The sequence below is a fragment of the Sphaerodactylus townsendi genome, linkage group LG06 (assembly GCF_021028975.2).
Source record: "Sphaerodactylus townsendi isolate TG3544 linkage group LG06, MPM_Stown_v2.3, whole genome shotgun sequence".
Lineage (NCBI taxonomy): Eukaryota > Metazoa > Chordata > Lepidosauria > Squamata > Sphaerodactylidae > Sphaerodactylus > Sphaerodactylus townsendi.
The window spans coordinates 25,628,157-25,644,044 of record NC_059430.1 but is presented as its reverse complement, the minus strand read 5'-3'; the positions used below and the strand labels follow the sequence as shown (position 1 = coordinate 25,644,044).

The 15,888-nt window shown below is 43.2% G+C and overlaps 1 protein-coding gene across 1 annotated transcript in view; it reads right to left on the bottom strand.

The window, feature by feature from the left end:
* LOC125435325 (sodium- and chloride-dependent GABA transporter 1-like) overlaps positions 1 to 15,623 on the bottom strand; it is a 55,260-nt gene extending 39,637 nt beyond the window's left edge. The window contains exons 1-6 of the mRNA XM_048501515.1: positions 15,299 to 15,623; positions 9,776 to 9,907; positions 6,434 to 6,534; positions 3,034 to 3,143; positions 1,363 to 1,495; positions 686 to 820 (exon numbers count right to left, since the gene is read on the bottom strand). Coding sequence (XP_048357472.1) covers positions 686 to 820; positions 1,363 to 1,495; positions 3,034 to 3,143; positions 6,434 to 6,534; positions 9,776 to 9,907; positions 15,299 to 15,539 — 852 coding nt within the window. The 5' untranslated portion in view covers positions 15,540 to 15,623. The remainder of the gene's footprint in view (positions 1 to 685; positions 821 to 1,362; positions 1,496 to 3,033; positions 3,144 to 6,433; positions 6,535 to 9,775; positions 9,908 to 15,298) is intronic.
* Between the last annotated feature and the right edge of the window lie 265 nt (positions 15,624 to 15,888).

The window sequence follows — 15,888 nt, the reverse complement described above, 5'->3', positions numbered from 1 at the left end:
CAGGAGGAGGGTGGCATGCAAAGGAGGGGAGGGAGGGGGAGGGGGAGAGGGCCAGGCCTTTGGACATGGCCCACTCACCCTAACAGGGGGAAGGGAGGGAGGGTTAGAGGTGGGGCTAGGGGTGGAATGCAATGTGGCAGTGGGAGTGGAGCCAGCCTTGTGGCCTTGGACATGGCCCACCTCTGCATCCACCCTAGCAGAGGGAGAGGGAGGAGAGGGAGGGGAGGGGTGGTGGCATGCAAGGGAGGGGAGGGAGGGGGGCAGGCATCTGGACATGGCCCACCCACCCTAACAGGGGGAAGAGAGGGAGGGAGGGGAGGGGTGGCATGCAAGGGGAGGGGAGGGAGGGGGAGGGCCAATTGGCCATGCTGGCAGGGGCTGATGGGAATTGTAGTCCATGAACATCTGGAGTGCCATAGATTCACCTCCACAGCAATAGGTAGGCAATACTCACCTCAAAAGACCAATATTCTGATTCTATATAAGGCAGTTTCATGTGTTCAGATATACTTTCATTTTCAAAACAGGCCTTAATGGCATACCAGCGTATTATATCACAACATTTTGGACATGCCAGTTTAATTACCTGAATTACTCTTTCTGGCTTGAAATTTAGAAACTGCCAAAAAACCAAGAGGCTGTTTGTCGCCTGAATTAGTGATCCTGTCGCAGAGGGAATACGAACCTCAGACTTCGAGAGTTTGCTGAAATCGGGAGTAATGTAAAAGAGGATTCCTTCCTTGGCTCCTGGCAAGGTGACTCCGCGAAAGAACAGAATAAACAACATGAAGTAAGGATAGGTGGCTGAGAAGTACACCACCTACATGAGAGAGGGAAGGAATGTGGGAGGTTAGTTAAAATGTAGAACATAAAGAAATATATAATCCACCACCAGGCCAGGAATTTTGATGGTGAAGATTCTCTCTTTTATGCTCAGTAGCAGCAAATGTCACCGTCAAAACAGGATAATTGAAGTTTGAACAGTTCATTAGGGTGTTTCAGGCCAAGTCAACAGCAACTGCACCCTGTCAGTCCAATCGCAAAGTTTCATGCCTTAAAAATAATTTTGTACCTAAACCCCTAAATGCATGTTTAAATAATTGCGCATAGAAGCTTCAAAAAGGTGAAGAAGGGTTGGTTTGGTTTAAATCGCCTTGTTCTGCTGAGGAAAGAAAACTTTCCTAGAAAAGGAAAGTGTGACAACTTTTGCTACTGTGAATATATAGCAAAAATTGTATACCACGCACTACAATTTTGCCTTGAAATGTGGAAACTTTAATTACAGGCACTCAGGCAAAAAAAACTGCAGGAAGACTAAAGCACTCAAAGATCTTACTGAAGAAAGCAGTTCACGTAAAGTACCTTTCCAGTCCACTCAACACCCTTCCAGATGGAAAAATATACCAGAACCCATGATAATGCAAGCATCCCTGCTAAGGGCCAGCGAACATTACCCGGCTCTCCCAAACCTCCAGAGATCTGATGCATATTTCTCCTGAAAGAGAGAGAAAAGAAAAGAAAATCAGAACTGAGACCCACTGAGGCTGAATATTTAAAAATGCCACGGATGGCCTAGGCCAGTGGTAGCGAACTTATGGCATGGGTGCCAGAGGTGGCACTCGGAGCCCTCTCTGTGGGCACGTGCGCACAGAGTTTGTCATGTGTGTGTGGGGGAAATCACCCCCCCAACATCTGGGCTGGCCTGGGCTGCTGGACTTTATGTGCGTGCACCTCAGTGAGAAGGGAGGCTGGCGGGCCTGGTGCCTGTGCTCCAGGTGGCTGCTGCCCGGGGGGCAGGGGGGGGGAGAGGCGGCAGAGATGCTAGGGAGGTGCAGAGTGGCGCATGTGGGACTTGCTGGAGGCTACAGCAGGCTGGCCCCTGCTCAAGGGGGTTATTCAGGTTAAATTGCCGCGTTGGCACTTTGCGATAAATAAGTGGGTTTTGAGTTGCAATTTGGGCACTCGGTCTCGAAAAGGTTTGCCATCACTGGCCTAGGCTAGCCCAATTTCATCAGGTTGGCCCTGGTTAGCATTTGGATGGGAGCCTTAAGGAAGTCCAGGGTTGCTACATAAAGCCGAGGATCTCAGTCTCTTGCCTTGAAACCCCTACACCAGGGGTAGGGAACCTGCGGCTCTCCAGATGTTTCCCTACCCCTGCCCTACACGGTGTCTCTATTTCACACAGGCCAATAAACATGGGTGTAGGACTGTAAAAAACAAGTTTTGGGGGGAAACTTCGCACAGATCCCACCTCTAAAATGATTCTGTCCCAACTGGGTTGTTTGAGAATTGCGCTACTAGTCAGTCTTTCCCAAAAATCCCAGGTTGCAGCCACTCGCAAGCGAACAGCTGGGCAGGAGGGGCTTTATTCGCCTCCATTTTCCTTGTTTTTTAATTTTGCGGCATACATCTGCGTAGCTATGCAGGTGCATATAGTCATATCATGAGACATCAGCATGGCTGTGGGGGTTCATTTGTGCATGCCTGCATAGCTACGCATTGGTGGAAAGTAAATTAAAAAAGAGACGTGTCTCCATGCGAAGGTGCAATAGCAACCCAGATTGTTTGGTTTTTGTGCCCTGCTTTTCTCTGCCATAAGAAGTCTCAAAGCGGCTTACAATGGCCTTCCCTTCCTCTCCCTGCAACAGGCATTTGTGAGGTATTTGGGGCTGGGAGAGGCCCGAGAGAACTGTGACTGGCCCACCGTCACCCAGCAGGCTTCAGGTGAAGAACCAAATCTGGTTATCTAGATCAGACTGCCAATCTTAACTACTATACCACGCTGGCTGCAACCTTAAGAACACTTGGAAATAAACCCCATCAAATAAATTGGGCCTTAGTTCTGAACAGACTTGCTTAGGGTTGATCCATAAGCATTTCAGAGCAATACCGAAGTATGTGCATTTGTGTAGATGCTTGTCTGATAAATCAGACGTGCCACCTTCTCCCTCCTGCCTCCCATCATTGCTTCAGCCCCTGCACTATGAAGACAATCCCAAGGATAGCGAAACCTGACTGAGGTGAGGGACGTACTCCCAGAACTCGGTCACAGCGCTGGTCAGGTTGGTGGTGTCAGTCAGGGAATAGTTGGAAAAGCATTTCTCTGTGTTCCACGCTTTGCCGCAGCTCTGCCATGGTAGGTCCTAGTTAAGGGGTAGACAGGTATGGAGGGTCAAGGTCAGTTTCACTTACTGAATTTCAGTTTCTTTATTCCAAGCTGCTCTTCCACACACAACCTGCTCCCCCCTCAACCCCACCCCACATCTCACTGGAGCTTTTTCAAACCAAAAGGAAGGAAGGAAGGAAGGAAGGAAGGAAGGACGGACGGACGGACGGAAGGAAGGAAGGAAGGAAGGAAGGAAGGAAGGAAGGAAGGAAGGAAGGAAGGAAGGAAGGAAGGAAGGAAGGAAGGAAGGAAAAATCTAAAACGTCAGAGGCCTCTGGAGTTCTGTGTAAGAATCAGTCACCAAAATGAAGCCTATACAAGTGAGTGAATTGGTTTTTTAGAAAGAGCAACAGAAAATGCGGGTATTACTTGGGAGGGTTATAGGCGTGTGTTTCAGAAAGTGAACAAACAATGGGAACATATGGGCAGGAGGTTTCATTGATGCTTGGGAACACAGTCCAACAACAATTCAGCATGGGAATGAGCAGGCCACATATCCCACCCCTGAGCAGCTGTGTCTAAATCAAATGAAATGATTCCCACGGGGACAATAGAAACAGATGCCTTTATGTCTATTGATTGCCAGGACAGGTAGATTAAAGGAGGCTTTATACTGATAAGAAAAGCTGGGCTGTGATGAAATGCATTACAGGCAGAGAGGCCCTGGTTGGAAAAACCCAGTTAAAAAAATACATTCAAAGTCCGTGAGGTTAACCCTTGCTAATAGCTTCCCTAGCCTGTTAAATTCTCCAAGACTGATTTCGCATGGGCCAAAAACAGTGGTGTAGAAACAGTGTGAAAACAGTATAAACCCTTTTACACTGTTTTAAATCCTTTTACACCATTTTCACACCATTTTCACACTGCTGTTTTTGGCCCATGCGGAATCAGCCCAAGACTCTACATAACCTTTTTTTAAAAAAATATACAGGCTTTTAGTCTTCAAGAGAAGCATCACTGGGACTCCTCGCTACATATGTGATTTCCTTGTTAATCATCTACCTTTTAATCGATTTATTTGTCAAATAAATAGTTTGTCATTGTACCTATTCTCAAAATCTCATTATAGATGTATAATGGATTTTTAAAAGAAAGAAATGTGTCAGGCTGATTCTACGACAATCAAGATTCAACTTAAATCTGTAGCTTCATTACATGTCATATACAAAGTACAATTTGTATAATGATAGGGAAAAAACTTATTTCAAATATATGTCTATGGGGATTTGAAACTTCATTGTGCTGCAGTATAAGAACACTGACAGTTTGCCACCTGTTTCAGAGCTAGAGTTTTAATGGTTTTAAACTTTTAAATGTTATTGTGTTCTATTTGATGGAAGACTCTTTGATAGGGTACAAATACAGTGAATAAATGAATGAATAATAAGTGGCATTCTTCAAACATTTAGTTGATACAAGGTTCCATCTTTGATTGACCTGAGTCACCATGTTGTCATTCTCATATTGGTTCTATGACAAGACGGAGTGAGATGCTGCATCAGGAGATGGATTTTGGGAGGGGCAGCCTCTGGGGCTACCACCCCACTGCCACCCGGCACACACACGCACCCAATTCCAAGAAGGTGCAAATATTCTTTCCTTTCTTCTCTCTGGTGTCTTTAAACACAACCTGGCAAGTTGTCCATGCCCCGATTTTTATTTTTTAATCAACTTTTAATCAGTTTTTAAACCAGTGTTTATCAATGGCTTTTTAATCAATTGCTGCTATTGGTTGTTTTACCATGACTTTTTTTTTAAAAAAAAGGTAAGTTCCTTTGAATAAAGAATTAATAATGCATCTAGAGTTCAAAGTGAACACTCTGGTACTCTACCTTGTTGCACTGTTGGTCAGATCAAGCCATGTGAAAAGTATAAAGACTCACACAGTGTTCATAAGACCAAATCTGGGTTCAAATCCCATGTCAACTATGAAGTTCAGTAATAGGGCTATCCTAAACAGAGCTGCATGTTTCTAACTAAACTCACTGAAACTCTATATATTCTGCACTATATATTCTGCACTGGGCTCAGACTGGCCGGATCCAGCTTTACACTGCAGGCTTCAGAGGTGGAGCCCACAGTTTAAAGCTGGATCATGCAGAGCCCAACTATGGCCAAATTCCCACTGAAAATTTAATCTAGATACAACCAGGTTTCAAAAGAATTGGCACCTTTTCATCCAGGTTCCAACATCCTCACTGCAGCATGTTTCTAGTGAAGACATCTAGGCCTGCCCCTTGGGGGGGGGGGGGGTCCCTGCTGTCAGGGGTGCAATTGTTAAGCTTGCAGCACCAAAATTCAGGGTATCTTTAGGAGACCCTCCTGATGATACCACCCAGGTTTGGTGAAGTTTGGTTCATGGGGGCCAAAGTTATGGACCCTCAAATGTGTAGCCCCCATCTCCTATTAGCTCCCATTGAAAACAATGGTGGGTGGGGCACGCCCTTTGGGAGTCCATAGCTTTGGACTCCCTGGACCAAACTTCACAAAACCTGAGTGGTATTAGTAGGAGACTCTCCTGATGATACTACCCAGGTTTGGTGAAGTTTGGTTAATGGAGGCCAGAGTTATGGACCCTCAAACGTGCAGCCCCCATCTCCCATTAGCTCCCATTGGAGTGTTTTTTCAAAAAGGTGCATATACAAGCAGGTCCAGGAAAATCCCGTGATAAGGGTGGGGGGAGCTCCAGAAACAGGACTGATCTGTGTTCCACAGTTCGGCTGTGAGGAGATCTCGAGGGAACCTGGATATTTCGGATGACTATCCCAGGATTAATCAGCAGTGAGGATATCACCAATGAACTCGGGGGTAGGGCGGTTTATCAAATGTAATATATAAATAAATATATATAAACTGTGGGGTCGATCTGGCCTGGGTCCAGCATTGAGCTACATGAGCTGCCTCTGAAGCCCATGTTGGCTTCAGAAGCGGAGCTTACAGTTGGCTTCAGAAGCGGAGCTTACAGGAGCCCTTCGGGGATCGGGCGGTATAGAAATTGAATAAATAAATAAATAAATAAATAAATAAATAAATAAATAAATAAATAAATAAATAAATAATGTTGGGCTCAGCATGGCAGCACTGGAAAAAGAGCCTTCAGGGGCTGGATCGGACCTGCAGGCCGTATGTTTGACATCCACGGTCTAACTGCTGCTCCCACACTGTTATCTCTGTTATCAGCACAAATATTAAAACATTCATTTCACTGTAATGACATAACCACGCCACAGTCTTGGGATCACCGCGATGTGATTTTCTTTCCCTCACCGCCGTGAATGAGTAGAAAAGATAATACAGGGCCCAGGCAATAATGACAATGTAATAGATATTCAACCAGAAGGCGAGAACCGCGGCAGCCAGGCCCACTCCTAAAAGACAAGAAACACAAAATGTTCAGAAAACATCCCCCTGAATCACACACGCTTGTGCCGGGAAGACAGAAACGGGGAGAGTTATCCGCTGGAGAGAGAACTCGCCTGTCTCTTTAACAGAGATTTAAGGGGTTGTTGTTCACCAGATAATGTTATTTACCGCTACATAATGAAAATCTTCAGGTGCCCCTTTCCACATATTAAGTCTTTATTAAAGAGACAGGACATTTTTTTCCAGGCATATGGGCAGTACCACGACAGTAGGTGAAAGATCTGGAAAGTTTACATTGCACTGATGATGAAGTGTTTCAGGGTTCACTGCTAAGTCAAGAGATTCAAGGTACACAAACTAAAAGAGGTACATGGAGCAGAATAGAAACAAGCTGTGGAAATGCTTGGCTCTATAGATGAAGCTTGGCTCTATAGATCAGGGGTAGGGAACCTTTAACACTCAAAGAGCCATTTGGACCCGTTTTCCATGGGAAAAGAAAACACTTGGGGCCGCAAAAAATGTTTGACATTTAAAATAAAGATAACACTATATATATTGGGGGTTTTTAACCTTTTACTCCGCTCATTCTGAGAAGCGCATGGATGCGCCCGCCCTGCTGCCTATAGGGCGGGCAAGGATGAAGCCGGCGGCTCGGCTCGTGGAGCCACAGTGCAAGGGCAGAAGAGCCGCATGCGGCTCTCGAGCCACAGGTTCCCTACCCCTGCTATAGATGAACTGGCAGACACAAACATTGGGAGAACCTTCGCTTTCTGTTTTCCCTATTTGAAACCAGTGCAGTACTCCCAATTATAAATGTCATAGATTAAGAGAAACAAAAAAATTAAACCATGGATCTAGCAAGTTAGTATGAGAGCCTTAATATTTTTAATTGTTGATAGAATAATACAAATATACTATTATAAATGAACTAATAAAACTTTCATATAATACAAATACATGAAACTGAAATACTAACAAATTCTTCTCTCTTTTTACAGATGTGAAGCAACAGATATTTCAGAACAAGAATAGAATGTTTGAAATAAATAAATGAACAACTGGTTTAAATATTAGATAATTAGTAATAACATAGTAGATTAGAATTAAAAATGTTTTAAAGACAACTATGAGTAGTTTGGGAGTTGATATATTAATTTTATACGGGAATGCTGTTGGGGAGGCCTGGGGAGGGGATAACTACAGAGCCTAATTAGAAGCAGGGGAGGGGAATATCAGTACACTCTGTAGCAAGATACGTTTTTAATCTGGTTAGTAGCTACATAAGAATCTCCACCCTATTGTATTAGTGGGGAAGATATGCAATAATGACTTGTTTAACTGTACATTTTTTAAAAAAAAAATTCCTTTTGTGCCTATTACTAACATCAATATGGCAATGTTGTGAAACAACAGCATGTAACAGTAAAAACCTTCGTGCCTTTCTTTTTTTTTCTTTATTGTATAATTCCCTTATTGAAGAAAGGGAGAACTTATGGACAGCTTCTGATTATGTAATATTATTTGTACTTTTCTTTTTGTTAATCTATCATTACGCATTTTAATTTTTGAAAACCAATAAAAATAAATTTTAAAAAATATTTTTAATTGTAAGATCTAGTAATTTTTTTCTCCCTAAAAATTTAAAATTACAGATTATAGATTTTTTAAATGCTGTAATTTTTTGAATCTGATCTACACGTTTGAAACTATTTTATTGCAGTTCTAAACTACTCCCAGACCTCATCAATGCCATCTTACAAAATCTGGCCTTTAATTAGAATACAGGCACTTTATCCAGTCGATATATAACTAGTAAAAGCTACCCAAGCTAGAAAAGTGAAAAGGGCAAGGATCCATTTCTTATATGAGATGCCTATAAGAGCTCTCAGAAGCTAATCAGGGTCAGTTCTGACTAGCATTTGGATGGGGCATCACCAAGGAATACCAGGGTCACTATGAAGAAGAGGGCAACAACAAACCGATTTTGTTACCCTCTTGCCTTGAAAACCCAATGAGTTGCCTCAAGTCAACCGTGACTTGATGGCAATTTACATGCAGAGTTCCATCGACTTCCTGAATTCTTTTCCAAAATATTTCATAAAAGGCATAATACAATCCCAAGTGAAGTTACATCTTCCTAAGCCCACTAACTTCAATGTTACTGATCTTCCTTGGATCTAAATATGAAAGGTGCAACACTCTTTAGGATTACAGTGGCTGTGTCTCTGAGCCCCTTCCACACACGCAAAATAATGCAGTTTCAATCCACTTTCACAATTGTTTGCAAGTGGATTTTGCTTTTCCGCACAGTAAAATCAGGCTCCAAAGTGGATTGAAAGTGCATTATTCAGCATGTGCGGAAGGGGCCTGACTCTGGGAAATTCCTGGAGATTTTTGGGTGCATCTTATGAAGGACAGGGTTTGGGAGAGAGGAAGGACTTCAGCCAGGCATAATGCCATTGACTTCACCCTCCAAGGCAACTGTTCTCTCCAGGGAAAATATTGATTGCAATCTGGAGATCAGTATTAATTCTGGGAGAACTCCAGGCCCCACTGGGTGATTGGCAACCCTATTATACAACTATGTTCAATGCGATCATCCATACATGGGCCATTCCATCAACTCTAGTTAGATAGGGCATGCCAAAACAAAATTGCAGGTTGGTATATTGATCATGAACCTTCTGGCTTAATTACAGCATTTCTTCAGAACCACCTTGGCACAATGCGGTCCAGTACCTATTGGGGATAATGAAAACAGCAATTGAAGAAGAGGAGGAGGAGGCGTTTGGATTTATATCCCACCTTTCTCTCCTGTATGAAGACTCAAGGTGGCTAACAAGCTCCTTTCCCTTCCTCTCCCCACAACAGACACTGTGTAAGGTAGGTGAGGCTGAGAGAGTTTCGAAGAACTGTGACTAGCCCAAGGTCACCCAGCAGGAATGTAGGAGTGTGGAAACACATCTGGTTCACCAGGTAAGTCTCTGCCACTCAGGTGGAGTAGGGAATCAAATCCGGTTCTCCAGATTAGAACCACCTGCTCTTAACTACTACACCACACTGGCAAACCAGGATTATGGTGATCATCTGTGAGCTGACTCTGGTTTCATAAAGTAAGCACAATGAATGGGGTTTTGCACTATGTCTGGACTGAGGATGATAATTCTAGGGCTCCACGCATACAAGGACACAAACAGCTGCTGCTTTTTTTATCCACACAGCCAGTCTTTAGCAGATTCACATTACCTTTAAACATAGGTGCAAGTTTCCAGACACCGAGCCCACCAACAGAGGTGTACTGTCCAAGTGCAGTCTCCAGCAGGAAAAGGGGAATCCCAGCAAACACCAGAGTAAGAAAATATGGAATCAAGAAGGCACCTGTGAGGGAGGAGGGAGGAATGTAAGTCAAAGACCTGCCCACTGCCTCTATATTCACAATGACTTGCTCAGCTTTCCAAAACTGTTAGGCCCCTTCCGCACATGCACTATAATGCACTTTCAATCCACTTTCACAATTGTTTGCAAGTGGATTTTGCTATTCCGCACAGTAAAATCCAGCTGCAAAGTGCATTGAAAGTGGATTGAAAGTGTATTGTTCTGCATGTGTGGAAGGTGCCTTAATGTAGTTCTATAACAGAAAGGTCGTTCTAATTATAAACGTATTGTGCAAAATATCTTAATTTCTCCTTCTCTCAAATCTCCCCTTCCCTGTGTTCCTCTGAAATATATGACTGCATTTCAGACACCACAACAAATAAACCAACACTGGGCATGAATATGGCTTGTTGCCATGGCTGCATACTGCCGTCCCTTCATATACAGAACTTGATTTAATCCTTACTGCCTTGACCAATTTGCTGTGATTTCTCAACGAGACACTTTGACAAGTTGAAGTTCATTTAGTCCCTCCAACTAAGAGTTTTGGTTTTTCTGGTTTTAATTCTGGTGTTTGTAGGCATATATTAAATAAAGTCCAGGGCACCAAAGTTCCTGCAATTCAGATTTCATGGTGAATTGGAGTGAGATCAAACCAGGGAGCCTTGAATCAAGTTCCATGCACAAGGGAGGGAAGGTGAACAAGGGATGTGTATGATTTACAGCTTCTGCCCAACCTCTGCTTAATCTCAGTTTGCTGTGATGTCAGAATGAGTAGCAGTTTCCTTTCCCTGTCATACAGACAGCCTATCTTTTGATTTGATAAAAAATTGGATGGCCAGAGGTGTTCGGAGAATTATTCCAGTGTCTCTTTTTTAAAAACTATATTTATTTGTTTCTGCTATTATTGGGGCCTTCAAGCATAGTATTAGTTAATTTTTTTAAAGAACTGGATCCATCTTTCTGTCTTTGGCATTAATAGGAATGGTTCTCAGCGCTTGCTAGATAATTATTGATGGAGTCAATTCATTTCTAGGGAGCGTTTCATAGAGCGGTGAGTGTAATAAAATCTTTCTGCAAGACAAATGCGCTGTTATTAATGGCAGCCTGGAGCCTGTCTCCTCAGACTCGTTGTTTCTGTTTCTTTTGAAGCCATTTCATGTCGTGCAGATGCAGCAATGAAGCAAAAGAACTGTGATTCTTCTTTTCCTGCTTGTGTTTCATAGTGCGGGGAAGAAGGAGAGTCACACAGTTCCCCCGGGAAGTTTGCTGGTTACCCTGTTTGGGAGAAAAAGTAGTTCCCCTTTTGTATGGCATCCTGGAGCCACAGAAGGGAGAACTATATCTGTGAAATCTGTATTATTACTTTTGTATCACACTGGAATCCTTCCTCTGTATCTAAGGAACATTTACTGGATAGCTTTAAAAGGGGCTGACAGATTTATGGAGGAGAAGTCGATCTATGGCTACCAATCTTGATCCTCTTTGATCTGAGATTGCAAATGCCTTAGCAGACCAGGTGCTCGGGGCGGGGCGGGGCAGCAGCAGCAGCAGCAGCAGCAGCAGCAGCAGCAGAAGGCCATTGCTTTCACATCTTGCACGTGAGCTCCCAAAGGCATCTGGTGGGCCACTGTGAGTAGCAGAGTGCTGGACTAGATGGACTCTGGTCTGATCCAGCAGGCTCTTTTTTATGTTCTGCGACTGCTCCCTTGTAAATCTGCCTGATTTCAGATTCAGAGGTCACACACATGAACACGTGAAACTGCTTTACACTGAATCAGATTGTCCAAGTCAGTACTATTTACTCAGGCTGCCAGCTAATTCTAGGATCTCAGGAAGCAGTCATGGCGTGATAGCTGATCCTTTAACTGGAGTTGTGGAAGTTGGACCTGGGACCTTTTGGGTGCAAAGCAAAGCCTCTTCCACTGAGCCTTCAAAATAAGGTGGATGGCTGCCAGATGCGAGACCTTTTTTGTGGTGGCACCATGGTTGTGGCACATTCTTCCCAGAGATTGTCAGCCAGTGCCTTCTGTACAGTTAGGTACCAGAATTGCTCATCTGAATTTTTGATTGAAAGACACACCTACATTTTAATGTATTAGAAGCGCCGGCGGAATCACTTGGAGTGCGTAACCGGGCTGTATGGCCGTGTTCTAGCAGCATTCTCTGGCGTTTAGCCTGGCGTCTGTGGCTGGCATCCTCTGGAAGGTGCCAGCCACGAGCGCAGAAATATGATCGAAATGCTACTAATGCCAACTGGCTCTATTTGTTCGAAGGCACTCACGGCGGAATCACTTGGGTGCTGTGTGGTTTCGGGCTGTAGCGTGTTCTAGCAGCATTCTCTCCTGGCGTTTAGCCTCTGCGTCTGTGGCAGCATCCTCTGAAGATGCCAGCCACAGAGCCTTAGGCGGCGTCAGGAAGCGAAATGCCTACTAAAGGCTACAACCCTTGCTTTCAAGCTCCCCAGCTACCAACCCTGAATGCTTTTTTATTGGAGTTAGTGAATGCTAATGTACTGTTTGCTGACATTTTGTTGATTTTTATTATTTTATGGGAAGTTGCCTGGAAAATTCTGTTGATGAATGCTGGAGAGCGGAGTAGAACTGTTTTAAATAAACAAATGAAGAGAAAGGTTTCTTATTTCCCCCTCATACATGGGCACAATACAAGCTATTATGACTATCTCCCCAAGGCCAATCTCCCACCAAGTTTCATTCTTCTGTGACCTGATATAGCCAATCAGATATATGACCAGACAGGCATTCAACTGATGCAGTTTCCCTCTCATACCTCCCTATATGAAGGAAAAGCAATACCTGTTACATTTCTGCCTGTCAACATATTGTTAAAGGAGCTTTGCTCCAAAAGAGAACAGCAAGCTTCCTGTAGATAGCGTATGGCAGTTCTGCCACAACTCTGAGAGAGAAAAAGAATGAGAAGCAAAGATGCCCTGAGAAATCTCGGGGGGAGGAGTGGGTTGTTTATTTTATTATTCCTGTCTCGATGGATGAGGTTAGGCTTTACAACCCTGTAATTCCTTCCAGTTCTGCAGTTCTGTGCTCTCAACTCTTTGAGTAGTGACAGAGGGCTGACAGTGCTTAGCATGACAAAGACTCTAATATGAACTGGTCTGTGGAGGCACCGATGTACAAAATTAAATCAGCAACCACTAACGCAAATGGTAACTACAATAATGATCATTAATTAAAGAAGCCATGGCTGCTTACTTATCGAACAGAATGTAAAATAGGCTCCCAGACTGGAGAAGTTATAAAACTGTCTTTCTGCTTCCACAGAGTCAACTTATAGTCTCAACATGAGGTAAAACAGAATCTTGAAGGTGTTGAAGGATGCAATAATTTTTATTGTAAAAGCAAACACTTACCAGTGTGGTACAATGGACATAGAGTCTTGTACTTGTACTGGGGAGATCTAGATTCAAATACCTGATCAACTGTAAAGCTGAGTAAGCTACCGTTACGGAGTAAGCTACTATTGCAAGAATGCAATAGGATGTTCATTCCAGATAAGTTGTCCTTGAGTGCCAGAGCACCCATCGGAATCTTTCTTCCTCAAACTGTCCCTTCCCCAAAGCAAACAGCCAATCTTGGCTTTCCTTCACTTGGTTGCAGAAGTAGGTACCCCAGAAGAGCCGTGGAAGTATCATCTTTGGGTCTGCAGGGAGACCAAGCTTTTGGAAATAGCAATTTCTATTATAGGAAGAAACTTGGCTTGAAACCTCCCAACACTCTGTGGTTGGCCTCTGCATCTCCTGGGCAGTCATTTTGGGAAAGTCAAATTAGGGAAACAAGACCCAACCAGTGAAAAATCATCTTGAGGGTTAGCCCTCTAGGTTGTAATCTGGCAATCTGATTTTATAGGCATTCACTTTTTGCAATTCCCTGCCTGAGCCAATCAGCCAGAACACATACTAATCCTTATTGTTTTTTCTTTAAAGGATTCAAAGTGTTTGCCATTACCCTTTTAACAGCTCCATAAGATATGTCAGAGGTATCACACTATAGATATTGCCGGCATAATTTCCCAAATTGCTGAAAACCCATTTCTTCCTAAGTGCATCATGACCACTGATTGATCGGAGTCTCTGTTTTGTCATTGGCTTTTAATTGGTTTTGATGTTTTGTTGTTCTAACAGCCTACACCTTCAGATTATTGGTTTTAAAACATATTGCTGCATTTGCTTATTTTGAACAGCTGAAGTTGCTTTGAGTATAGCATGTCTATTGTCAAATGTGAGTAACCATGGTTCAATATGGTTAATAGTGATGTCTTTAAAACTGCATGGCTAAAATACACAAGTTTATCAAGTATTGAGGTCAACCAATTATGGATGTGCACTCAGATATCTCTGGTGTGAAAATATACCTGGAAAATACTGTATTAAAATATTTCAGGTATATTTCAGGATACACACTGGAGAATCCCAATCTATACCAGTATCCCATTCCTGAATATTCAGGAACATCAGAGAGACAGCATTTTAAAGCATCAGACTTGTTTGGGGTTGTGTTTTGTTTTTTTGTAGGTTTCCTGGGGAACAGGAGAGAGGGGACGGGATGCAACTCTCACAGGTGAATCGATCGCACAGTAGGGTTTGCTTACAAGCTAACCTCTGCTGAGATTCTCCAGTTTAACATTAGTTTGGTCGGGTTTGCGGTGGCAAATTGGCCCTGGGTTCTGTTTGGATTCAGTAGTTTAATACTGGTTCTGTTAAGGTGGACTGCCTTCCCTTTCTTCAATTAGATTGGCTTGAGTTCTCTGGTTTGACCTTGGATGTGTTGAGTTTGCCACACTGGTTTGTAGTTCTGCTGGGATTCTCTGGTTTGATGTTATTTTGGTGGAGCTTGTTGGTTATATTTTAATTGGGAGGCTTTTGTTCAGTGGTTGCTTGCCCATGTTTGGTTTTGGCTATTCTTTATTATTATTATTATTATTATTATTATTATTATTATTATTATTATTATTATTATTATTATTATTATTATTATTATTATTATTATTTAAAGGATTCTTTAATTCATTTGAAACTTGGGGGTTCTTTCATGGACAGGTAGCATCAGCTCCACTGCCATTTTGGTGCATTTGATTGAAAAAATGCCCCTCCAGTCCCCTGGAAATATTTCCCATGGACATTAGTGTGTCTGGATAATTTCAGAATCCCCCCTCAAAAAACCCTAAAAACAAACAAGCAAAAGAATCCAAACACTGGCCTAATATTGGTGACCTAAATGGTCCAGAATACAAATACTTATGCCCTCGATGAGACTGTGATTTTTAATATATATATTACTTTCTGGTGCATCCTAAAAGCATTCGACCCCTGCATGAACTCCAGTGTGAAGGAACAGCAAGTCTGCAGCCTACCGGTCTCACCTCCTCCATTCTTGCCGCAGAGATATGGAAAGCGCCAGACATTCCCCAAGCCAATGGCATACCCCACGCAAGAGAGAAGGAAGTCAAATTTGCCTTTCCAAGTGCCTCTGTCAGGGAGCTCCTTGGTCTTCTTTTTGACATCCTCTCCTTCTGGAGAACTGAGCTCTGTCTCATTGAGGGCCAATTCCTTCACCTTGGTAGGCAAGTTCAGCTCCATTGATGTACTATCTGTCATTTCCATTTGCTTGCTTACAGTTACCTCATGGAAGACGAGAAAATGGAACTACCAGAAGACCAGGGTGGATGAAGCTAAATGGCGTCCTTGCTAGTGCCTGAAAGGTAAAAGGAGAATATATAAGTTGTACATCAGCAGACAGGCACTGCTCAAGCCAGGCTCAGCATCAAACAGAATCACTCATTTTTAATTGGGTTGGTATGAGTGACCGAACAGGAGAGGTGTGACCAGAATGGAAAGCCATTGTGGGGTAGTGGTTGGAGGGTCTGGGAGACCCAGGTTTAAATCCTATTCAGTCATGAAGTTCACTGGGCCAGTCATTCCCGTCTTGCAACTGAACCTCCCAGCAGGCTTC